The following is a 23,916-nucleotide window of genomic DNA, read 5'->3' on the forward strand; positions in this document are numbered from 1 at the left end:
TTGCAAATGTGGAGGGCCAGCCGCCCGACGCTTTGCCAGCCTGGGGGACGGCGCCCGGCCTGGATCGGGCGCACATCCGTCTGTCCATCCTCGAGGTATGGGCCCGCTGCCTACGTTCTCGGTCTGGAGCCGGGGACAATCCCACAGCGTCGAGATCCAACCCCATCGTCGACCTTATCCATGCCCCGAGGGCCCCCGCGTTGTGCCCCTCTCGGCCCAGCTGCTGCTGGATTCTGTGATTGCAAACCAGGCCCCGTCACCGAACCTCGCCGTCACCCTGCTTTGCATCTCATGTGGCTTGGGGCGCGCCTGCCCGTCTCCACTGCCCAGCTGTCGTTTCCCTTCTTCGTCCACAATTCTTTGGTGTTTCAGTGCCTGCCTGCCTTGTCTTTTTCTCTTCTTGCGCTTGTGCCACCTTGCTGGACTTATTCATCCAAGGACTCGATACCAAGTCCGTCGGCATATCGGTGACGACAATTCTAGGCGTCTAACATCTGTTGCTCTGCTTCCGACGGGCATCCTCGGGCGTGCGGGCCGTCCTAGCTCGTGGTCCAGTCTGTTCACGGCCGAGGTCACCGGACTTTTCCCCAGCTCGGCGTCTTGCCGTGTTGTTGCAGTCACTGGACACTCGCCTTTTCACGAAGAAAGTATCCATCTACAGGACGGCCTGGTGCTAATTATTACCACACTGGGTTTGTGTTTAATACTTGCACAGTCTTGGCTGCGGTGTGGTCCCTGATTACGACGCACCACGGCCGAGCGTCGGAGCTAGCGAGCTCTGACGAAGGATGCATCCTGCTCCGAGTCTGGCGGAAGCATTTCCAAAGACGAAACCGCCAGCGGACCGCATTCCATATGACCCATGCCGGGGTGATCAGGAGCCAGCGTTGTCACCCAGAGAACGGCCTACATCACTGTCGCCGATCAGGAGAACCTCGGACCCTCTATCCGTTGCAGGCATCACCGAGCTCACAGACGACGATGGGTCTAGGGCAGACGAGGCAGGAGCAACTACCTTTGGTGCTGAGGCGTCTCAGTCCATTTTTTCCGTCAAGGATGGGGCTGAGATCATGCAAAATCGAAGGGCGAGTCGGAGGAGGACTGGACCGCTTTCAGCTCAGCAAAGGGAGAAGGCTGCTCTGATACGAAAGCTGGGTGCTTGTGCGGACTGCAGGCGGCGTAGAGTCGCAGTAAGTACTTCTCGACCTTGCTGACAGCTTAGACTGCTCGACATGTAGTCACCGCTGACACTTCAACGTAGTGCAGTCCGCATCATCATGATATGACGGTACCAACACCTCTCTCTAGACTACAAGACTGGAATCAGTACTGACTTTTCCGGACACAGTGGGAAGACGCCATCCGGAAGTACAGATCAACAAGTCCACTGCAGGACCTAGGATCGCCTCCGCACCACCGGCCAGGCTCCAACATCCACCGGCGAAAGTCGTCGGGCGAGTCGCAGCGCATGGATGTTGATTCGGTTTCCGCAGCATCCAAAGCCGTCGCTGCTCCGACATCTCGCCTACCTTCCAGCGACGTGCGGATCAGAACACCACTGCCATCTGCGCCTCGGCTAGACAAGGCGCTTTCGATACCTCCAATAGCTGCTGCGTCACCCGGCCTGCCACCGATACCGAAATTCTCGTCGTTCAGGTCCAGTCTCGAGAAGTCGGTGTCGTCTATCCTGATTCCCGGACGGAGCCGCCGCTATGTGGTTGGCCACGTTCTCCTTGTTTTTTGGCAGGACGACGACGACGCAGTGGTCTCGTCATGCGTTAGGGAGCTTTGTGGCGTCCTCGAAGAACGATATGCGTACAAGTGCGAGGGCGTCAGTATCCCCACATCCAAGTCTGAGGTTTGCAAGAACCCATCACGATGGTTATCGCGCCACATTGACGACTTCATGGAGAAGCATGACAGCTGGGACTGTCTGAAGATTGTGTACTATATTGGATTCAGCTTCCTCGATCATGCTGGAGACATGGTTTTGTCGAGGTATGCATGGAACAACAGGCCCATATCGCAGAACGAGCCCGCGTGCTAACAAGACTTGACCAGTTCCTTGGACAAAGCAGCTACCCCTACGATCCGCTGGAGCGGCATTCAGCACAAGCTTGAGGAGGCATGCTCCGATACGCTTGTGATCATGGATACTGCATATTTCCCATCATCACGAATAGCGCGACAAAAAGGCGTCCTGGAGATCCTCGCCGCGTCAACTACCGAAGACTATTTCAGGCTTGCGCCCCGTGCAGGGTTCACAAGACTCGTCCTAGACCGACTGCGTGGTGGCACGCAACACCAGCTATCCCCTCGGATATTTGAGGACAAGCTGTCGACGGCTGAGCTATATTCCAGGGTTCTCTTCTCGTACTCGGAATTGCTGTCGTCTCAGGGCGGCAGCGCGGGCGGCGGACCCGGCGACAAGCACTTCTCCTCGAACCGCGCTTTCCCTTTGATGCCACTACATATACAGATCTCTAGCAACCCGACACTGCCACCGATTACGTTGACGCGCATGGACAGCCTGCAGCTCCCGCCGCTGTCCGCGCCATCCTACCAGCTATCCGGCTCCAAGAACAGTGGGTTCGAAGGGGCGACCGGCAGCCACGGCAGGCAGCTGTCACTTACGTTCCGGCTCACGGACGACATTGGCGGCGGCCGCGAGGAGCACGACGTGGAGCGCTGGCGGCAGTGGCTCATGATGATGCCCGAGGGCGTGAGGAGCGTCAAGGTGGACGATTTGTCGTCGCAGCTGAGAACGTAGAAACTCTCCTCATCGGTCGCAGAAATATTTCTTCCGCGCCTTAGACAAGCAGACGCCATGCTCGGTCGGCACGAAAGAGCAGGCTTTCATCATCCGATGTGTGGTGGTATTGGCCGCTTTGGGGGCGGCCCGGGCCTTGGCAACCCCGGCATGGTTGGTGGGATTTCTTTTCTTGACTGGATGGATCTGGCTTTATACCCCCCCTCCGCTTTCTTTTTCAATCATGTACATAACGACGATGACAAACGACGACGGATGCCGGACGACTCCATTAGAGGGCGAGCTGCATTGCGAGCCGCATTACCTTAGCCCCTCGCCCTCCCTGGTTTCAAGACCTTTGCTGGGGTTGTTTTCTCCACGTGAAATGCCATTCATTGCTCTTCGTTCCGCCAACGGTTTCCCGGCTTGGTTTGTTCCATGTATCATGTATCCGGGACGTGTAGCTTGTTCTACTGTTCCTCGTGCGTTACATCCCCCCACCCCGTCTCTTCTCTTTCTCTTTCTTCGTCACGCAAAATCATAATTTCCACACCAAACACAGCACAACAGCCAGCAAGTAAGCAGACAAAGTCACTACACTCGGAACGGGAACATGATGACGATGATGATAATATCGACCATGTACAGAGACGGAAACGGAAAGGGGCCCCGGGTTATTGCACCTTCTAATTCATGTTTAATGGTATATATGAAAATCACAAAGGCCGTATATCCATAGAAGTAAGTTAAAAACAAGAGAGAAAAAAAGACCACATGCGAGTTGGGAGGGAACAATGGAGGGGGCGGGAGGGAAAGAAAAAGGTATAAAATTCAATAGATTGACCTTCTCGCGCGCGAGAAAAGTCAGAATATCCTAGAATAATAACCCCCTTTCTCCGCATTATCCTTAGCTACCCGGTCCTCCCGGCGGAGGTCCACCATGGCAAAGCTAGAGAGAAAGAGCTTTACCCGCGTGTCCCCAAGCTGCTGCTGCTGCTAGGGCCCTATTTTGCCAGGCTGCCAAGATCAAGAACACTGCTCAGAGGCTGCCCGCCCAGGTTGACCGACGGACCTTCGTTGATGGCCGTCAGGAACGTGTTGACTCCGGGCAGGGCTGCGCCGGGCAGGATCGCGGGTGCCGGCGTCACGACTGGCGAAGACGTGGAAGGACGCGCCTGGCTTCCTCCGGGTGCCAGATCAATCGTGGACGCTGCTGCGGCTGGGACTGACGTCGACGTCGAGGATGACGGTTCCAAAGTCGCGGAGCTGGAAGTAGTCGGGGTGGAACTCGACTGCTCTGACGAGGACGACGAAGAAGGTGCTGCGGTCTCAGCCGAAGAAGAAGAAGACGCTGAAGTCTCAGTCGAAGATGACGCTACAGTCTCAGTCGAGGCGGAGATTGCAGTTTCAGTTGCTGAGGTGGCCGCGGGAGGTGCTGCGGCTGGCGTGGAGGCCACTGCTGACTCGGCAGGCAACGATGCAGACGAAGTCGAGCTTGATGCCGAGCTTGATTCCGAACTTGACGCCGAGCTTGATGCGGAAGTTGAAGCCGAAGACGAAACCAGAGGAGGCAGCACAGAGGGCTGGACGATTGCGTCTGCAGGTGGCACCACGGGAGTCAACGCAGGCGGAGCAGCGACGGAGGCGGATGATGCCGAGACGACGCTGGTTGACACGGACGCGGACGCGGATGCGGACGAGGCTGCCGAGCTTGACACCACAGCTGAGGCCGGAGGGACAGCAGAAGACGGAACGGCTGCGGAGGCTTGAGTTGTCGTCGGGATGATGGACATGAGCGGGATGCTTGTCGTCGCAGCAGACGTCGGGATCGTATGCATGAGCGGGATGGATGTCGGAGGGACCTGGGCTCCTGCGCCAGCTGCAACGGTGTGCACAATGGTGACTGTAGAGATCGACGTGACGGTCTTTGCTGCTGCTGCCGGATCCGCGACCGTGACGGTGACTGTCGAAGCACAGTTTGTGACGGCAGCGGCTGTTTCGGTCACCGTGACAGTAAGGGCTCCAGAAAGACTTGCGCTTGCAGCAAGACTTGCGCTCATGGTGCCTGGCAGACTAGCAGGAGGCTTGGGAACCGTGAGCACCCGGGGCGTGTTGTTACGAGCCGCATTCCTCCCTCTTGGAACCAATGTTCCCGCCTGCGCGATGTCCTGGTTAGCTTCGTGTCCTATGTCCCTCGCCCTTATCCCCCAAGTTGACTCCCTACCTGAACCAGCGATCCGAGAGAGAGAAGTGCGACGAGAGCGCCTCCAGTACCGGTGGTCTTCATGGTGAAAGAGTCCGAGGCGGTGGAGTCGGCCTCTTGTGATATTATTCGAAACCGTAGAGGATAGAAGTTGACGCTCGGCAAGGAGAACAAGTTGTTGTAGACAGGCCAGCTGTATTACTGTAGGCAATAGAAAGGTGTACTGTTGTCACTCTGCGGGAGCAAGCTCGACCACGAACAAGGCGAGGCAAGAAGGTCCGAGAGGACAATGGCGAGTACTGAGAAGCGAAGAAGGGGCCCTGGAACGGACGGAAAAGAGTGAACGGGCCGTGGTGACCTCAAGACATGACCTCGGAAGGGGTCGACGACAACACACGAGAATTCCAGAACACCGGGAAGAAGTCTCACGAATGGGCACAGGGGAAGAAAAGACGGAAAGCAGCGGAGTAGCACGAGAGGCTTGGGACGGTGGCGGGCACCGGGGCCATGATGGTTAAGGCGTTGACATATTGCAGGAGCTTCAATTCCGTGGGTAGGCAAGGCCGAGGTGGGTATGGCTCCCACGCTCGCATGCCAGGGGCGATCGAACTGGGCGCCGCCTCGTGCTGCCGGGGGTTCGGCGCCAGCGGCAGTCGCAGCAGCACCAGCAGCGACATAGTGCAAGTCGACTGTCCCAAGAGGCGGCAGTTGACGGGCTGAGACTGTGTGAGAGCAGACTGGTGGTGGTGGTGGTGGTGGAAGACTGTGGCAGCCCCTGGTCGGATCCCCCTGTGTGAGGGCCGGGGTGCGCCAGGCCCCTGGGCATGGGTTGTCGACGCACAACGTTTTGGATCCCTGCCTCGCCTGGCTAGGCGGGCATACCACGATGGCTTCCTGGCTGTGCATCAACGCTGTGCCGCCGCTGCTTGGGCGGGCATTGTAACCTGGGCAGCGTAATTATCCAGAGCGTCAAGTGCAGGCAGCAGGGACCCATGAGGTGGCAGGCATCCCAGACTCTTGGTGTCCCGACATCATCTGATCTTGAGGTAACCGCGCGTCGATTTCGTGCTTGGCGTGCTTGATCATTACAGACAGGCAGGCAGGCAGGCAGACATGCACACATAATGGAGCTTGCGATGCGGCGACCGAGAGCCTGCACTTGAGTGTTTGCGGCAGGACTCACAATTCGTAGATCGGAGCGACGTTGGGAGGTTCCCCCCAAGGTTGCAGGTTCAAAGGAAAGGAAGAGAAGGAGTAGGAGAGGGAGAGTGAGAGAGACTGCAAGAAAGAGAGCGCGTGCCCGGCGGAGACCGAGTGGATCTGGAGATGCGCTGTGCTTGGCATGGCGCGGCCACTTTGGTCTTTGGTGCTGGGTCGCGTTTCAGGCCGGGTGCTTCACCAGGCGCTCGCCATGTCGCACTGGCGCCCCCGGCACAAGCCAAAGTCGTTCGATTGTGCTCCCGGCCGCCACAAGAAACCGTTTCGGAATGCTCCGGCCCTCCGTGGCCTCTTCACTTCATCGTTCATACCAAACATGGGGGCCAGAAACCCATCACCGCCCCTCGCTTCTCCCCCTGCTCCCGTCGAGCAGGGTTGATTATACACACATACGATGGCCGATTGTTCTAGACGCTCTGCTCGCCACGGTGGGCCTGGAAACAAGGAAAAATGTCCGAAACATTGATTGAACCACAAAAGACACCTGGCAAGCACTCCCGTCGGACCATGTGCTCGATCTTCTATGTGTCTGACCTACGTCGGCTTCGTAGGAAAGGGGGTATCATTACGCCATATCATGTCCATAACCCAAAAGACCACGCCTGAAACGCCTTGTTTCGCGAGAAATGCTAACCACTACCGTCCGTTTGGTGCCTCCCATCGTCGTACGGTCCTATGCTGCTGATGATGGCTTCTGCCCAGCTGCTGCTTTCAGCTTCTTCGCCTGTCTCTTGCTCATGGGCGGCTCTGCGCGAGTGGCGTCACTGTTGTTCTCTTCCGCCGGCTTCCGCTTCTTCTTCTTCTCCTGGGCATTTGCGTTACTCTTTGGCCTCTTGACCCCAGCATCATCTCCTGTGTCCATGTCGTCTCCTTCCTGCCCCGTGGCACCCTCTGGCTTTTGCGCGACCTTGACAATGTCGACGACGCCGCGAAAGCCCGTCCGCTTGACCCGCTCGTTGACCACGACGCTGCGCGGGATGCTGCCGAGACCCTCGTTGCCCTTCTCGGTCCCCAGGCCCCATACTGCGAGGAGGTTGACGACGTCGGCAGGGGCCCGCAGTCCCATGGCGTTCTTTGCCTCGGAGCTGAGCACGATGCCCCGGCCCCTCGTGGCACGCACGAGCTCTATGACATTTCCGATGAAGGACGCTCGGCCGCGCGCGTCGGCCGTGAGCATCTGCGAGTAGCAGACCTCGAACCGCAGGCCTCTGTTGATGGCGGCCATACACGGCTTGGGCCGGAAGTGGAACGGCAGGTGCTGGGTCATGTCGAGCGAGATGAGTGACGGCTCGGCCATGTTGAGGCAGGCATTCTGGAAGGCCTTGTCGGTCAGTGGGCGGATGGCGAGGATGTCGTAGGCTGCTGCGAGCTGGACGAGCCGGTGTGTCTGCGATGGATCTGACATGACCACCGTAGCTCGGTGAAGGACGGCTGGCTGCGCGCCCGTGCCATTGGACTGTGCCTGTGCTGGTGCCGAAGTCGACGGTCTCGCAGAATCATCAGGAGGGGACAGCCGCGGTAGAGGATTGACCGTCTGCGCAGGTATCGGCGGGTGAATAATGTGATTGAGGGCGACGACGTCGTAGCCGAGCGAGGCGCTGAAGCTCAGGGTGCGCTCGAGCTCGGCGGTGGTGGCCGTGGGCGACCACGCGATGTTGAGATCGTACAGCATTGTCTACAGGTGCATTGTGTAGGAGATGACCGGTCAGAGTCTGCGGGTTGTCGTCGTCGTCGTCGTGGCTGCCGCGAGACTGTGAACCTGGAGATGGCTTTTGGCTGCTGGCTGAGGCGGCCGTCCGTCACAAAAATTTAGTGGTTCCCAGGGTGGTGCTTGTCCCGAGGCCGGGGAGTGGGGTCTGCGAGGAGACGTGCATAGAGGCCTGTCGTGTGTACATTGTCCAGCTCCCAATGCACACTTGCCCGGACCGACCGCGCTGCAAGAACAGGATCAGCCAGAGAGCTACTATGTAAGCGTACTCAGTGATTCATTGTGGCCTCCATAACCTGGATACATTGCATGCACCCAACTATAATTCACTGGCACATCTAGGCCATGGGCTACCTCCATAAGTGTCGCCACCACTGAGCAGGCGGCTTGGCTTGGCTGCTGCGCACAGCCCCCCCGGACTGACGCGGATGCATCTTTGAGCTTCACGGACTGAGTTGTGCAAGGCAGGCGAGCGAGGACCCTCTTCCAAGCCGGCAGGGCGGCCCTTGCTCCATCTTCTTATGCGCAAACAACCCCATCGCCAGGCACGTTTCCTACCAGGCAATCAACCTCTTTTCGTTGTTTCTTCTGGGTCCTGTTACGACAGCAATCGCTCCGCCCAACGACAGCGCTCCAACAGCACCTGCGACATCGCTTGCGAACCGACGTCATCCCACAAACCTAACCGCCAGCGCAAGTGTGCATCGCGGTCTCTCGCTAGGCACACCCCCGAAGCGACACCCAGCACACAGCCAGCACCTGCGCATCGTCGTCGCCGCCGCCGTAGTCGCAAACATGTGTTTCGTCTTCACCTGCGGAGAGCACACCTTTCGCAAGCAGGTCGAGGGCTACGAGAGCGTCACCTGCCAGTGCCACAACTGCCGCAACCACGTCATCAAGAGCAACCCGTGGTTCACATTCTGCTTCATTGTGCGTGTTTCCTCCCTTCAACGGACCCCTTGTTTCTTGGTTGCTGTTTCCCCATGTCCTGTCGTCAATTTGGAACCCAGATAAGCTAACCTTGAGGCTCCCTTTCTCGATCCCAACAGCCTGTCCTCCCGCTCTCCTTCAAGGGCTACCAAGACGTCATCTGCAACGTGTGCAACTTTGCGCAGCCCCTCGAGAACAGACCCGACGTGCTGAACATGCGAGGCGGAGGCGGCCAGGTCCCGTTACAAAATCAGCAATATCAGCCGCATCACCAAGGCGGACCACCACCGGGCTGGGGAGGACCGCCACCGGGTCAGCAGCAGCAGCAGGGCATGCGGTACGGCTAACACGATAACATTGTGAGGTGGTGAGCGGCCCCCTACGCGCGCGTGCGCGGTGCGCATGTGTGCGTGTGTGCATACGGGTGTGGACAGCGATTGGGCATTGTCGGGGAGGCTCAACGGCATGCTCGCGCCTTGCGTCGTGATGGAAAAGCTGGTGGGTGGCGATGCACATAAATGAACTGGCCTGCACCGACGTGTACAAATGGTCTTTACGAGGCAGAAACCTTTTAATTCCTTTGTTTCTCTCTCTTTTTTTTCTTTCCAACTTCTTTTGGTTTGCACATCTTTCTCCAGGATATCATTCCTGCCACCATTGGGAGATGGTCTGGCGTTGTCGCACGGCACAATGACTGCTATTAGGTACTGAATTTGATAATATCCCAGTTCGTTTTCGAATCGGACGCTGAGTATGCGAAGATTGGATACTGGGTGCATGGAGGACTGGGACGCACTTGCCTCGTGTAGTCGGCCTCTTATATAAGGTACGCTACACGTCTATGCGCGGATACGCATCAGAGAGCGCGCAACTCATGGCGAAGTCTACCCTGTGGATATCATGCTTTGCACTCTACGCATCGTGCTCGTGGAACTTGAAACAATTTGGATTTGAGAAGTCGTGCACCTGATTACGTGTGCCTCTTCAAGCGTCTGACCCACAGGTGTCGGGACCCTCTGGATATCTGCCGGTCTGTTGAAGGTCCAAATGTTTGGGATTCGATGGTTTCAGAAACAGGCACATGGTCTCAACCGGAGACATTCAAAGGTGCAGAGTGGTGGAGAGAGGTTGAAGAGCTTGAGGGAGGTAGCAGAGGTAGCAGAGGTCGCAGAGGTAGTGGAGTGTCTGAGGGCGTGAGAATGAGGATGTCAGTGTAGGAGAGGTTTCAGATTATGATGCAGCAGCAATAGAGCCGCCGTCTGAGCCATATGCTACGCTTTACTGAGTGAATTTAATTATCAGGCCAGAACACTTGCTTCATCAACGTCACAGGTCTTATCATGAAGTCCATTGCCATTTGTGGGCTACACACTTCACATAACTGGCGCGAAGCACATAGAGCGAAGCTCTATGTGCCGCGCGAATTATTGAACAGGTTTTTGACTCGGCTAAGAATAGTCGATTCTCCTGAACGCAGCGCCATAACCGCGAGTACATCGACCTGGAGAGTGGTTGTTTGTCAACGGGAAGTCCCAGCCTCGCCAGCTTGACTTACAGTCGTATCTCCAAGACAGACTGTTCTGCCGAAGTTTTTCAAGCGTATATATATGGGATTATCGGTCCTCTCCCCCAACAAAATCGGGCAACTGTAGAAATACAGTTGTCCATTGGGAAGATGGCCGAGCGGTTATGGCGCTGCGTTCAGGAGAATCGACTATTCTTAGCCGAGTCAAAAACCTGTTCAATAATTCGCAGTAGGGCAACCTGCGTGGGTTCGAATCCCACTCTTCTCAACTTATACTTTTGCCGGTCGCTGCGCCGGTTCTTTTTGCTGGTGCCGGTACTTTTTCCGAACCCCTGCTCGTGGTGGCTTCACAGTCCCACTTTTCCTTGAACCTTCAACTCGGGTCCCAACACCGCGCGACGCGGTGTTGGAGCTCCTGTCCTGCTTCCATGTCAGTCGTACTTGCCATTTCAGAAGTCTTTTCTATTAATACGGGCATGCCTTTTTGTGCCTGGCCAACTTGCGAAACCCAGGAGTCAATGCTGTGTGGTCTTTCAAGCTAAGTGTTCGATTACGTCATCACATACACCACCTACACCACCCAGGTTTCGCAGATGGCGAGCAAGCGCACTTTAGGAATAGATTTGATTGAAAATCCGTTTATAAAGAAGAAGAATTTGGAGTGGACAATCGACCTGCCAGGGCAGGTCGAGTACACAGTACCGGCAGACCAGGTCAACAAAGGAAGAGAGCAAGCAGAGAAGGAATCTGCGACACGAGTCCAGGTACGGCCAACTCAACCTGCCACTGCAGATGTTGAAGCAGGCAATGCCCAGGTGGAAGACCACCTGGCATACTTCAGCGGGATACTTGAACGGGCGACGTTGTCGCCGTATCCAGACCAGAGTCCCCATCTGCCAGTCGCCAACTACCAGCACCTGTACAACAGCAACTCTGGCAATGCCAAGGGCAGCCACTTCATCATTCACCAACATGACCACCCCGTGGCTGGCACACACTACGACTTGAGGCTGCAGATAAACGAGACGAGCAGTGCGTCATGGGCAATCATGTACGGTCTGCCTGGGGATCCGAATAGCGTGCGGCTGAACAGGAATGCCACCGAGACCCGGATACACTGTCTCTGGGTAAGTCCTACTCGATCGAGTCACAACCCTTGATCAGCGCTGTCTAGAAACACAAATCCAACTCACACATAGGTACATGCATAGAACCACTTGATAGAGACGGCCTCGGTACACACAGGCTCCCTCCTCATCTGGGACACCGGGACATACTCAATCCTGCCTCGCCGCAGCAAGTACGCGCCAGCCATTGACCCGGACTCTGAGCGTTCCTCGTCATCCTCGGAGTGCTCACCCGCCAGCGGCGATGAGCATGCAGGCGGCACTAGGACCAGCCGCCGCCGCCGTGTCCTGACGGAACAGGAAAAGCTCCACAGAGCATTCGCGAACCGCAAGATCCGCCTGCAGCTGCACGGCACCCGCCTTCCCGAGAACTACGTTCTGAACCTGAGGCTCACGCGCAGCGAGGATGCCGCGGGCCGGCAGCGCAGCCGGAGAAGCGCGGGCAAGGCACCAAGGAAACGGCGCCGCAGAGGGCTGCCCACAGCTTCGGAAGACAAGAAAGTTCCGATCATGACCAGCTCGGACGAAGAGGAGGAGGGAGAGGAAGATGGCAAACACAGTGGGAAGCAGGAAGACAAAGACGAGGGCGAGGAAGACGTGGACGCGCCTATCGTACAAGCGGATCAGCACCAGGGAATATCCGCGCTCGAGAAGGAGCTGCGGGAGCTCGAGGATGAGGACGTGCGCCGCACCAACGCCTACACGGGCGCACAGAATTCGATTGGCAGTGTGCACCAGCGGCGCTGGTACTTGTCGCTGGACAGGGAGGCTTGTGGGTTCACCAGACGGTATAGAGGCCGCCATGAGGGTCCTGGAAAGAATGGCAAGAAAGTGGAATGGGTGAGGAAGGAGACGCGTGACAAAGGAGTGGAGGCAGAAACGCATGGGCATCAGGATGAGCGAGACGACGGTCGCGATGGCAGACTCGATTATCCTTTCTATGTACGAGGCGTGGATGTCGAAAGGAGTGTGGTCACCGGGAGACGGGGGGCGGATATTCTCCGCGACGAGGGAGTTGTGGAATATGTTAATCGGCAGGGGTGGCGGCCAGCTTTGAATTAAGGCGTCATACCGGAATCAATGTGACATTTGCCAAGTAAATATGGCTTGTTTCAAGTCACACTGGTTGTTCATAATTGGCAGCATCAAGTGTGTAAGTGTGAGCATTGCTGTCGACCAGCTGCCTACAGCACAACAATATCGCCTAAGACTTAATTTCAGAAATATGGCTAAAGAGAAAGAGGCGCTATACGCCAGTATATAAACAAGGTACTGTTCGAATCCTTTTCCGTTTGACTTGAATTTGTAAAAGCTTGTCTGTGTGCAAGTTTTTGTCATCGGAGTCTGGGTCTTGGTTGACAACTTGCTAAAAGGGTACGACGCACGAATTCATTTCTAAAATTATAGTTACTCGTGAGGTGAGTTCTTCCGCGAGTACACGGAGGTTTCCGATGCCCAAGTCAGGCAGAAATCAAGGCCGGCTCTGCTGAGCTGTGTATAAGGCGGTCGTGACTCCCCTTGGCCACAATGCATTTGTCACCAGCAGTGGCGCTAACAGAACTCCAGGCAGCGCTTCTGGCGCGTTCCACACCCGCTGCCACAGCGCCACCAGCGCTGCGTTTGCATCTCACCACCAACGTTCGCTCTTTTTACTCTCGCCCGTGACATCCTCACCTTCCACGATTACTCCTCGCAATTCTTCTCACACGCCCGCAGGACAGCATCGCCAAAGAGCCACTATCGCTTGGCACATTGTCGGGAACAAAACATCCGCGCAAGCGCTTCGGCAACCCGTCCCAAAGACCACGCCCGGGACGGCCCAGACCCTCTCTTCCCGAGGCCCCCACCAGTTACGACCACCCGCCTGGCCTAGATTGGCACAACTGCCTGGGAATCAAAAGATCCCCATCCCAGAATCTTATGCAAGTGCGCAAAACCCGCACCCTTGCAACAAGCCCATTCCCAGGTCGTGTTCTCGACTGTCAAGAGCCCCATTGCCGCCACAAACAGGCAATTGATCTGCCATGCCAGAGGTCGATCCCCTGATCCTCTCGTACTCCCACCTCGCCGACTTCCCGCGCGCCAGCGATGCGCTCCACACGCTCAAGAAGATTGCGTCCCTCGTCAAGCCCCTGATGCGGGCGCGCGGATGGACCGTCCGGCAGCTTACCGAGTTCTACCCCAACCAGGAGAATCTGCTAGGTATGTCAAGCATATTATTTCTTTGAGAGTACCGTCTGTTACAGCTTAAAGGGAAGACCAGAAAAGATGGGGCCCTAGTGCGGGCGCGGATCCGCACTGATGATGTCTCTCATATGGTTCATACCAAAAGCAGCAGCAGCAGCAGCAGCAGCAGCAGCAGCAGACAGCAGTCCAATACCCCGACCATCGCTGGCTACCTGCGTACTGACAGAAGTTACCCACCGTCTAGGCCTCAATGTCAACCGTGGCCAAAAGATATGCCTGCGCCTCCGGTACCCGAGCGACCGCTCGCTCTTCCTCCCGCTGGAGCAGGTCGTCGACACCATGCTGCACGAGCTCGCGCACAATGTGCACGGCCCGCACGATGGCAAATTCCACGCCCTGTGGGACCAGCTCCGTGACGAGCACGAGGCGCTCGCCATGAAGGGGTACACGGGCGAGGGCTTCCTGTCGCAGGGTCATCGTCTAGGAGGCTCCGCGAGGCTCCCCATGGACGAGGCAAGGCGGCTAGCAAGGGCTTCGGCGGAGCAGAGAAGGCGCCAGCAGCAGCAGCATGGCCAGCATCCGGCCGGCGGAGGATATGGTGGCCGGAGACTTGGGGGTTCGGCGGCACGGCCAGACCGTGACATACGGAGCACGATAGCGGACGCCGCTGCCCGCCGGAATAATAGGATATCCCGGGGCTGCGCCAATGACAAGCAGTCTGCCGACGAGATCCGGGCCATCGCCGACACGGCAACGAGGAATGGCTTCCGTACCCAGGCCGAAGAAGACGCTGCAAACGAGGCCGCTATCGCGCAGGCACTGTGGGAGCTCGTCCAGGAGGACGAGAAGGCGCGGCTGGGAGATGCATACGTCCCCCCGACAGCTTACATACCTCAGGACGGCGAGAGCCCTACGTCGATGTCACGAGATGCAACACATCCGACCCGTCAATCCTCTTCCACACTGCGAGAAGGTGCGCGGACTGGGACGCGCACAGCAGCGGGCACGAATAATGACCAAAAGGCAGCGAGCAATAGTAGCAAGTGGTCGTGCGCAGTGTGCACGTTGGAAAACCCAGCGATATATCTCTGCTGCGATGCATGTGGCACAGAACGTCGTGTAGCAAACTCTCGAAACGATGATGATGACCCAGCCGGCACGACAGCGCCAGCAACGACTACAGCAACCGATAATTCCAATCACGCCAAGCGCAAACGCACCGAAACCATAATAGATCTGACAAGCCCTGGAGGGGTGCTCCGGCGCGGAAGGAACGACAACGCTGCCACCAAATCATTGTCGTCCACGTTGTCGGCGACACCCATTGGCGGCGGGCCAGCCCGAGTAACCCATGCAACACAAGCTTCCTCTGCGCCACACCCGAAGTCTTCGCCGGCAACGTGGACGTGTAGCTTCTGTGGGCGTGTGCGCGAGCGGCAATGGTGGAGCTGCGACTTGTGCGGCAAGGTGAAAGACAGCTCGGCTTAGCTTAGCTCGAGCGGGCAGCTTGTGGCAATCGCAAAGCAGTTCTACGGCATAATTCGAGAAAGTTGACAATATAGGCTTCTGACATTAAAATGCTCGCATTAGTCCTCATGCCTCATGTCTGCTGGGACAACACAATTGATGGTGGCCTGGTCATTTTGTTTAGACTTCCTTCGGAATCACCTCGTTGGGGCTAGAGCAGCAATGACAACGAGGCTGAAGCCTGTGACGTCACCACTGCCCCCCCCCCCCCGCATGGGCTTCTGTGCACGCAAGGAAACTGCAGGATCGCGATGATGCCGTCGTTGTTGTTGGCGCTCATTTCTAGGGCTTTGCTGCTGTGCGAGTCACGATCACAATTACTCGTTGAGGATAACGACGACGAGGACGATGATGCAACTCGGTCCGAGACCATTCGCTGGCTTTTGGCTAGCCAGCGAATTCCAGGGCCTGTGAAATGCAAGCCTTGTCCCGAAGAAGAACGGAAACAGCCGTCGAGCATGGCACGGCACGCGCCCATGCCCGAATTTGGTGTTGAGATGTTCTAGACCCCACCATGGCCCACGCTCCCTGGCGTCGGACCTGGATGAACTCATGATCGCATTCTGCGGACGAGGTGATTTCATGTGAAGATCCGGGAACCTGGGGGTCGGGGCTATTCGCGATTTGGCTTTCTGCCTGCCGGTGCAAACAGTCTGACAGCTTGCGCATTGCGGCTGTGGAACTGTGTCCGAAGCCGACTTTCGTGGCGGGCGCCTGCAACGTCATTATTAACCATCTCGCCGCCGATGGTTCCCCCGTCCCGCCGACAGAGTTAAGCCATTGTCTCTTGTCGGCCTAGTGCTTGGCCCATGGCTCCACTGAGGCTTGCTGCTGGCCCTGCTGTGGCCGAGACCATCGTCGCTGCTGGGGTGCCTGGTGGCGCCCACGCACGTGGGAGACACACTGCCTCTTCCAATCATGCCCTGTCGAGCCCTTGAGCCCGTCGTGCGCGGACCTTTAGCATGGGCCTTTGCACCCTAAGGACCTCGCATCGAGATCGTGAAGGCCCAACCTTCAGACTCAATGACCGCAGGGCCACACCTGCGTGGACGTTTGTGGGCGTAGTCGCCGGAGCTCAACCGAAGGAGCGAAGTGGTTGAATGTGCCGAAACATTTCGATCCCGCGCGCCGGATCACGAGGCCAGGACGGGGCGGGTATCCCAGAAAGCAGCTTTGTGGCTTGCTGTCAGGCAGAGAGGTGACCGCCATGTACGTCATTTGAGTTGTGGGTGCTAGGTTGACAGAGCAAGGTATGCAGGTCGAAATTCCCCGATTCGCAACCACCAGCATTCTGAAATAGCCCTGGCTGTTGACGGTCAGGATTGTGTTTGGATGGCGAAAGCGGCGATTACTGAGCAGTCGTCATGCCGCGCAACTCGAGCATTGGGTCCCATTGATCGCGGACGGGACAAACCATGATGTAGGCCACTGAGAGAATAGTCATTTCTCGTCGCTGTGCACAGCCAGAAGGTCGTTCTTCCAATGCAGCGAAATGTCCACAAGACACTAAGGGTTCATGAGCGTGAAGGTGAGCGCGTCTTTCCCCTGTTCCTGGGCACACACACCTGTTCAGCGGTCTCGGTCGAACCTCCGGGGTCCAGAGATCGGCGCAAGATGATCACTCTGACGCGCTGATGAACGCCCCCCCTGTGCGCTCGATACGGGACGTGGGCCAAACACACCAGGCACAATCGGCGTCTTCTCCGGAGGTGCAGCATGCAACGACGATGAATTGTTGTGTCTCAAGACTCCATGTGCAATGATGAGGGCTTCGCCGTTAGTATCGGCCGTGTACTGGGTGCTCGGGCGCTGTGGTTGAAAGAATGTCCAGTGCGGACAGGGCCCGCTTCTTCGCAATTATGATGATTATTTGGTCGGGTGCTGATGGACCGCTGCGAGACACGAACGGACCCTGGAATCCGCAGATCTGCATCGACCGTGGATAGGAGAGGCCGAGCCTTGGAGCTTGGGAGGCATGGGCTTTGTGAATTGTGGACTTGTTGGCCAGCTCCAACCCCTAATCACTTACGCTTAAGCTTGTCTACCGGTCAGCACGATGAGCGAGCAAGCACGCAGACCTGCATTTGTGGAAAGACCGGTGTCCTCTGGTCTCTCAGGTTTTGCTTCGTGTTTGTTGCTGTGCCGATTGTCGACACACAAAGGGAAAAGACGTGGGCGGCCATGCTTGTTTGAGGCACGCCGCGACTGGGACCCCCTGCCCCTGCCCCTGCCCCTGCCAGGCATCGCCCCTTCGATGGGAGGAACCCCATAGTCCCTGGTTCTTGCACCCTCACCCCCTTGTGAACTCAATCCTCATCGTACGTCTGGTCCAGCAACTGATCCAGGGACCACCCAAACTCCTTCCGACTTGGTTGAGATGGCCCCTCTATTACAGCAGGCCTGGAGCCTTTTGCGCCGTCAGCGTACACAGTGACCAGTGAACAACGGAAAACGATCGGAATGCGCAGTGCTATGAGAAGATTGTAGTTCTTCACGGTAGCTTGTCCATCTGACGCCCTCCCAATTGGCATGTCTTTGCTCCCAGGGCAATTTTCATTCTACAGGACCTGCCGTTCCAGCACTCAGCAGTAGAGCCCAGCATTAGAAGAGGCCCGGGGGCTGACAACGGCCCGCTGTGTCCGAGCCCTTTCCTTGGCAGCGAGCCTCTCAGGCGGCGCCGATCCGATCACGATCGAGTGGCTCTAGCAGCTCTGGCCAGACCCTGCAGCCCAACCCAATTGCACTCGTCTGTGGGTGGAGGTGCTCGACTCGTCACGGCCTAGAAGAGACATTCCCCACCAGCAGGCACAGCACAGTCCGACAATCCCATCACAGACTGGCACCGGGAACACAGACAGCACAGACAGCGTCTCCCCCTGGCCTCCACTGCGCACATGTGCCCGCAGCGCCGCGCCTCCAGCGTTCGAGACCGCCCCTCGCCGCAGCAGCTGTTCCACATACCCCGAATGGAGATACAGATCATCGACTAGCAAAACCTTGTGCAGCTTGTCGACAGGGCCGGCGCTCTGCCCACACACTCTCTCCTCCGCCTACCATAGTTGATCCTTCCCAGCCTCATGCGCTGGTCTACCGCCCCCCCAGAACCCGTTGCAACCGTGACTGGTTCGAAACTGCCAGAACATCGCGAACCACCATCCCCCGTCGTCCGGCCGCGTTGTCGATGGCGTTCTCACTGGCCAGGACATAGATGGTTTGCGGCACATTGCCATCCTCGCTCTCCGGACGTGGTCGCTTCCGGTCTTAAGTCAACATGAAGACTTCGACCGGCGACGGTGCCTCGCAAGGACCCCGGCAGACTCGGCCGCCCTCGGGCTCGCCCATCATCAACCACCACAGCCAGGATGGCATCACTCCCACCTCCAGGATTCAGGCCTCTGCCAAGGGCACCATATCAATCCCGAGCGCCGACAATTTAACGCCTCCGTCCGACTCGTCCACCGACTTATCACCATCATCGCCCAATACGCAAGATGATCACTTCTTCGGCTCCAAAGAGGGCGCTGATCGCGGCGCACCCCTCAAGCTCTCGAGGTCAGGTTCTGCCAGCCCGTTTCGCCTCTCGCTGCCCATGATCACTCCCGGTCAACTGGCGTTCTCCACATTGCAGTTCCTGCCGGTGCCCATACTGGTCCTGGACAATCTCAAAACCGTGGTCATGGCCAACAGTGCTATGGGCCGCTTGCTCGGCATGTTGGATGACTTGTCAGCTGGTCTGGACGACCCGTCGGCCGTAGTTGACAGGCTTCGTGGCCAGACTCTTTCACAGGTCGGCGTAGATTTGGTCGACGAGGGGAAGCCCGTGTGGATATCTTGGGATGCTTTCTTTGACGAATTGACTGCCGAGCAAGAAGTGTCGCAGGTCGAGGCTGCTGATTCCGCCGCCACATCTGTGAGCGAAAGCACCCCGACGCCTTCGGAAGCCAACGCGTACTTTCCACGTTCGCCCACGAAAGAGACTGGAGCGAAAAGCCAAAGCTCCGCCGTTGACGTGGTTGTTTTGTCAGCCGGCTTCAACCCAACCAGTGATGCGAGGTCAAAGGCAGCGAAGCACACGAGCGCGAAGATGCTCATCACAATATGGGAACTGGAAGGTCACCAGACTTATTACACCTTGACCTTTACTAATACCGACTCACCGCCACCGCTTTCTGCAGGGCCCAAGATTTCTGTTGCGCGGCCCTCGTCCCTGGAAGCTGCGGAGCGCAGGTCGATCACAAGTTCAAACCCCCCGTCAACCAATTCCAGTCAAAGTCATGGCTCGAACTCGACTTCATTCCGGATCAGTCCCAGCACAGTGGCAGTTTCCGCCGCACCATTCCCACCGATGGGCCCTCCACCTCGCTTGTCGCATTCCTCAACCCCATCAGCCCTGCTCAAACTCACTGTCATCAAGGACGCTTTGTTGGACAACACCGAGATGCCAATCCTGGCGATGTGGAAAGACGGCACTGCCCCAGTGCTGAACAGAGCGGCCCGAGAACTGATCAAAGACAGCAGGGCCACTGCCAGTACTGATGGGCTCGACTTGCTTGCTCATTGGGACGTCTGGACCGAGGACTTCAGCCGAATGCTCACTGCGGACGAATTTCCAATCAATGTCCTTCTCCGTGAGCAAACGCCGTTCTCCGGAATGCGAGTCGGCATGATCAACCGGAGGACCGATAGCAAAATCATCTACGACATGCTCGGTGAAATCATAACAGACGATGAGACGGGTGAAGTCGTGGCGGGAGTTGTGACCTGCCGTGATGTTACGCCTTTGACCAATGAAATAACGCAGATTAAGGAGGCGGACGAGGAGCGGTTCCAGGTTATTTGTGACAGCATGCCGCAAATGATTTGGACAACAACACCTGACGGCATGCACGACTACTTCAACAACAGGTGGTACGAGTACACGGGTTTGACTCCAGACGAATCGCTTGGTCTGGGATGGAAGAACCCATTCCACCCCGATGACATGGCAGCAACAGCGGCACGGTGGCAGCACAGTCTGGCCACCGGTGATCCATACGTGACTGAATATCGGTGCCTCAGCAAAGACGGCGAATGGCGCTGGATGCTTGGGCGTGCTCTTCCCCTGCGGAACAAGCAGACGGGAGAAATCACAAAGTGGTTCGGAACCTGTACGGATATCCACGAGACACTTGAAGCTCAGCTCGTCGCCGAACAGACAAACTCGCGTCTCAAAACAGTTCTCAGCCATGCCCAGACGACTATATTCACTGTAGACCGGCAAAGTCGACTGACGATGCTGGAGGGAGCCATGGTGTGGAATCGGCAGAAGGGGCACGCTTCTCGCTTTGATTCTAGGAAATGCATCGGCCGCAAGGTTGACGAGGTCTTTGTGGAGATCAACCCTGACACAAAAGAAGGCGAGGCGAAAGAGTTCCTTAGCGGTCTACATGACATTCTCGCTGACCGCCAAGCTCGCGACATCGTTCATGAGCATGGTTTAGGTGAGTGCGATAGAGGAAGAGTTCGTCCTGGCGAAGCTAGCCCCTAACAAGGATGTTTTTTTACAGGGAACCGCTTCTACCGGACCAGGTTTCTACCTTTCCAAGATCATAATCCCCAGAGCGACGAATTTAGTGATTCCTCCACATCAAAGAAATTCGATGGTGTCATCGCCGTCATCACAGACGTCACGGAACTCAAGACGAGGGAACACGACCTGAAGATTCAGGCGAGGGAAAAAAGGCAGCTGCTTGCCAACGAGGCAGCTGCGAAAGAGGCTAGTCGGTTGAAGAGCCAATTCCTCGCAAACGTGAGTGGACCAGCCAGGGCTTCACGCTCGCGCGATCTTGGACTGACCTCCCATATATATGTAGATGTCACACGAGATCCGCACGCCCATCACCGGTGTTATTGGGATGGCCGAACTTTTACTGGATCTGCCGCTCGGAGATGAGCAAAAGGAGTACGCCATGAACATCGGTCGCTCCGCGAATGCACTTCTTACCGTCATCAACGATATCCTCGACTTCTCGAAAGTGGAGTCAGGTCACCTCGACATTGAGGAAGTTCAGTTCTCACTATCAGTAGTTGTGCAGGACGTATCAAAGATGCTGAGCTTCGCTGCGGAGCGCAAACACCTAGATTTTCGGTCGGACATATCGCAGGACATCGCCGACGGTCTGGTCGTTCTGGGGGACCCAGGCCGTGTTCGGCAGATCATCACCAATCTGTTGACAAACAGCATCAAGTTCACCAATCACGGTCATGTCAGCTTTTCCGTGCTGAAGGAGAGGGAATACGGGGACACGATCGAAATCAAGTTCGTCGTCGAAGATACAGGCATCGGTATCGATGATGACGTGCAGAAGAGGTTGTTTCAGCCGTTCAGCCAAGGCGACCCTTCCACGGCACGAAAGTTTGGCGGCACGGGACTTGGCCTCACAATCTCAAAGAATCTGCTGGACTTGATGCGGGGGCGCATGCAGCTTCAATCGTCCCCTGGCAATGGAACCACTGCCACCTTTTGGATTCCATTCACCAAATCAACCAGCCCGCAGAACGCGTCTCTCGTGGAGATAGGTCCGTTGCCTGATCGTCTGCATTCAGAGATGAGCGTCTCATGCAACAGCTCTGACCACGACCACGGCGGCAATCCTGCCGTTGACGGTCCGTACGGCAACGGGGCTATTGCCCGATCGTACAAAGGACTGATGCCGGTTTCACCACTCGGCGTCAGGGCTGAAGATCTCCCCAGGTCAGAACGAGCCAAGATCCAAGTTCTCGTGGTAGAGGATAAGTGAGTAATATCTCTTGCACGCGACACCTCGCGCCGGTCCGCGGTGCTAACCTCCCTTCTAGTGCAATCAATCAGCAGATCGCCACGAAAACTATTGAGAAGCTCGGATTCAAAGTTTCTGCCGCGTGGAATGGCAAAGAAGCGCTCGAGTACCTGGAGGCTTGTCAGCAGGGCACCCTGGTGAAGCCTGACATCATCCTAATGGATGTGCAGATGCCTGTAATTGATGGCTACCGCTGCACGCACATCCTCAGACATCACCTGCCTTACAAAGCCTACGCGCAAGACGTCCCGATTGTCGCCATGACAGCGTCAGCCATACAGGGTGACAAGGAGAAATGCACTAAAGCTGGCATGGACGATTACCTCGCGAAACCAGTGAAGAGTCAGACTCTAGAGCAGATGCTCATAAGGTGGAGCAAGACGAAACGACGAGCACTGCCGATCCTCTCGCGCTCGCAATCCCACTCGGATTGTTCCGAATCGACCGATCACTGCTTAAGCACAGACATCCCACGGACCGGATTTCACTCGCCGGCTGAGACACATGAAGACCTGCATCCGTTGAGCGGCAATACATTTCATGCGGAGATAGACGAACGGCAGGGCTTACCAACCCCTAAGCCTTTTGTCCCGAGACCTGGTACTCACGAGATGACGGGATTTCCGTTCGGGCTGACTCAAGCGACACGTCAGCTGGATCCAAATGAGTTGGCCATGCAGCTGCGAGACGATAAATTGCTTGGCGCTGCCAGCAGTGGAGAGATGTCCACTTCAGCTTCGCCCAATGTCCTTCCTGAAGGGGACTCGCTCACTGAGGCCAACATTGAGAGGCTCTCGACCCAAGAGGGCACAAGACCTGTCTATGCGAGGACAAAAACACAGGACTGGAGTACACGACGACAGTCATGACAAATCTCCAACAGGTAGTTCTTCCGAGGCGCAGGCATATCGACGTTGTGGAGGCAACAGAAGCATTCTCGCATGATGTCAAATCGCAAAGGACAAAAAGGTGCCCACAAGCGAGTCAGGCCGAGTAGGACGGCTCTACAAAGTACATGGCGCCACATGTTTGTCCTCCCCCCACTGGACGTACACGAGAGGGCCGGCAGCTGCGTGGAAAAACGAGAACACGATATGACATGATTGGGCGTTGGTAATGGATTTCATGCTTTTAATTCCCCCATCGAACACGACATATACTACCTGACTTGACTTCAAGCCTACGGAACCGTACGCGCTCCCATTTACGATGCATTGTGGCATTTTACTCGAATATGAGGCGTTGGCGACGACAAAAAATACTATCTTCTCCAAGCCGCTGTTTTGCGGCTTTTGGCGTACGGCATAGAGGCATACACTGGCTCGGCATAGCCGGGAGCATCACTGTTTAGGTGGCAATACAAACATTTCATCCAACATGCTCTTTGTTTTCTCGATGTTGGCTTATTATGGCAAGACGGTCTAACGTCAGGCTACTTGATGGCGAGCTACGTTCGTGAATGTCGTTAACCAAATTCACCAGCATGGTAGCTGGCCGTCTACCTATGTTCTAAACTATACATTCTTAATCTCGCAAGGCCAGGGGAGCTGTGTCTGTGCTCTCTGTGCGCCACGACGATCCAGGATTCCGAGGTTGGAACGATTGATTGACTGGCGTGAATCATTTCTTCCATGAAGTGGGTAATTGATCGCCGGAGTTCAGTCGAATTACCCGTAAAGGACAAACGACGCGCCTTCCTACACGACTGAGACAGCTTCACCCAGTGTCTGTGACCCCAGCACTACTACTATTTAGCTTGTAGAATCCCAACCACCATCGAAAACCCGGCATCTCCTTCCTTCTTTCTGTGGTGTGTTTTTCGTCATGGCCTTGAGCACACGGCACCGGATCGTGACAGGCAACTAGCTATATTGGGTTCCATAGATGTCCGAAGTCGATCCTTTGTTGAAATCGCGGTGCGCTT

General features: G+C 56.6%; 7 protein-coding genes and 1 non-coding gene across 8 annotated transcripts; 6 read left to right on the forward strand and 2 right to left on the reverse strand.

The window, feature by feature from the left end:
- Positions 1 to 788: 788 nt before the first annotated feature.
- On the forward strand, positions 789 to 2,770 carry B0I36DRAFT_364867 (uncharacterized protein; the record flags this gene model as incomplete). The annotated part of the gene is made up of 4 exons (XM_046159048.1): positions 789 to 1,190; positions 1,262 to 1,288; positions 1,349 to 1,998; positions 2,062 to 2,770. The coding sequence occupies 4 exons, from the start codon at positions 789 to 791 to the stop codon at positions 2,768 to 2,770; spliced, it is 1,788 nt and encodes a 595-aa protein (XP_046010495.1).
- Positions 2,771 to 3,523: 753 nt separating this feature from the next.
- B0I36DRAFT_142106 (uncharacterized protein) lies at positions 3,524 to 5,206 on the reverse strand. The gene is made up of 2 exons (XM_046148387.1): positions 4,974 to 5,206; positions 3,524 to 4,905 (listed from the first exon to the last, which is right to left on the reverse strand). The coding sequence occupies exons 1-2, from the start codon at positions 5,034 to 5,036 to the stop codon at positions 3,754 to 3,756; spliced, it is 1,215 nt and encodes a 404-aa protein (XP_046010496.1). The 5' UTR covers positions 5,037 to 5,206; the 3' UTR covers positions 3,524 to 3,753.
- A 1,667-nt stretch (positions 5,207 to 6,873) lies between these two features.
- On the reverse strand, positions 6,874 to 7,842 carry B0I36DRAFT_220138 (RNase P subunit p30; the record flags this gene model as incomplete). Its single annotated transcript, XM_046149021.1, has 1 exon — positions 6,874 to 7,842. A coding segment is annotated over one exon (969 nt), but the record flags the coding sequence as incomplete, so codon positions are not given.
- An 831-nt stretch (positions 7,843 to 8,673) lies between these two features.
- Positions 8,674 to 9,155, forward strand: B0I36DRAFT_364870 (uncharacterized protein; the record flags this gene model as incomplete). The annotated part of the gene is made up of 2 exons (XM_046159049.1): positions 8,674 to 8,808; positions 8,928 to 9,155. 2 exons carry the CDS (start codon positions 8,674 to 8,676, stop codon positions 9,153 to 9,155), a joined length of 363 nt encoding a protein of 120 aa, XP_046010498.1.
- Positions 9,156 to 10,477: 1,322 nt separating this feature from the next.
- On the forward strand, positions 10,478 to 10,601 carry B0I36DRAFT_t116. Its single transcript has one exon. It is a non-coding gene; the product is annotated as a tRNA-Leu (tRNA).
- Positions 10,602 to 10,926: 325 nt separating this feature from the next.
- Positions 10,927 to 12,522, forward strand: B0I36DRAFT_364871 (DNA polymerase ligase-domain-containing protein; the record flags this gene model as incomplete). The annotated part of the gene is made up of 2 exons (XM_046159050.1): positions 10,927 to 11,460; positions 11,545 to 12,522. The coding sequence occupies 2 exons, from the start codon at positions 10,927 to 10,929 to the stop codon at positions 12,520 to 12,522; spliced, it is 1,512 nt and encodes a 503-aa protein (XP_046010499.1).
- A 581-nt stretch (positions 12,523 to 13,103) lies between these two features.
- On the forward strand, positions 13,104 to 15,371 carry B0I36DRAFT_292366 (WLM domain-containing protein). Its single transcript, XM_046151770.1, has 2 exons — positions 13,104 to 13,662; positions 13,892 to 15,371. Exons 1-2 carry the CDS (start codon positions 13,485 to 13,487, stop codon positions 15,133 to 15,135), a joined length of 1,422 nt encoding a protein of 473 aa, XP_046010500.1. The 5' UTR covers positions 13,104 to 13,484; the 3' UTR covers positions 15,136 to 15,371.
- A 3,074-nt stretch (positions 15,372 to 18,445) lies between these two features.
- On the forward strand, positions 18,446 to 22,861 carry B0I36DRAFT_247629 (uncharacterized protein; the record flags this gene model as incomplete). The annotated part of the gene is made up of 4 exons (XM_046150322.1): positions 18,446 to 20,654; positions 20,721 to 20,962; positions 21,027 to 21,949; positions 22,012 to 22,861. 4 exons carry the CDS (start codon positions 18,446 to 18,448, stop codon positions 22,859 to 22,861), a joined length of 4,224 nt encoding a protein of 1,407 aa, XP_046010501.1.
- Between the last annotated feature and the right edge of the window lie 1,055 nt (positions 22,862 to 23,916).

Source organism: Microdochium trichocladiopsis (genome assembly GCF_020744255.1).
Source record: "Microdochium trichocladiopsis strain MPI-CAGE-CH-0230 chromosome Unknown B0I36scaffold_7, whole genome shotgun sequence".
Classification (NCBI taxonomy): domain Eukaryota; kingdom Fungi; phylum Ascomycota; class Sordariomycetes; order Xylariales; family Microdochiaceae; genus Microdochium; species Microdochium trichocladiopsis.

Excerpts from the sequence above, each read along its gene's own strand:
- B0I36DRAFT_142106 (XM_046148387.1), bottom strand. The coding sequence starts at position 5,036 with ATGAAGACCACCGGTACTGGAGGCGCTCTCGTCGCACTTCTCTCTCTC. Across the intron at positions 4,906-4,973 it reads CTCTCGGATCGCTGGTTCAG|GCGGGAACATTGGTTCCAAG; the intron begins GTAGGGAGTCAA and ends GACATCGCGCAG.
- B0I36DRAFT_292366 (XM_046151770.1), top strand. The coding sequence starts at position 13,485 with ATGCCAGAGGTCGATCCCCTGATCCTCTCGTACTCCCACCTCGCCGAC. Across the intron at positions 13,663-13,891 it reads CAACCAGGAGAATCTGCTAG|GCCTCAATGTCAACCGTGGC; the intron begins GTATGTCAAGCA and ends CCCACCGTCTAG.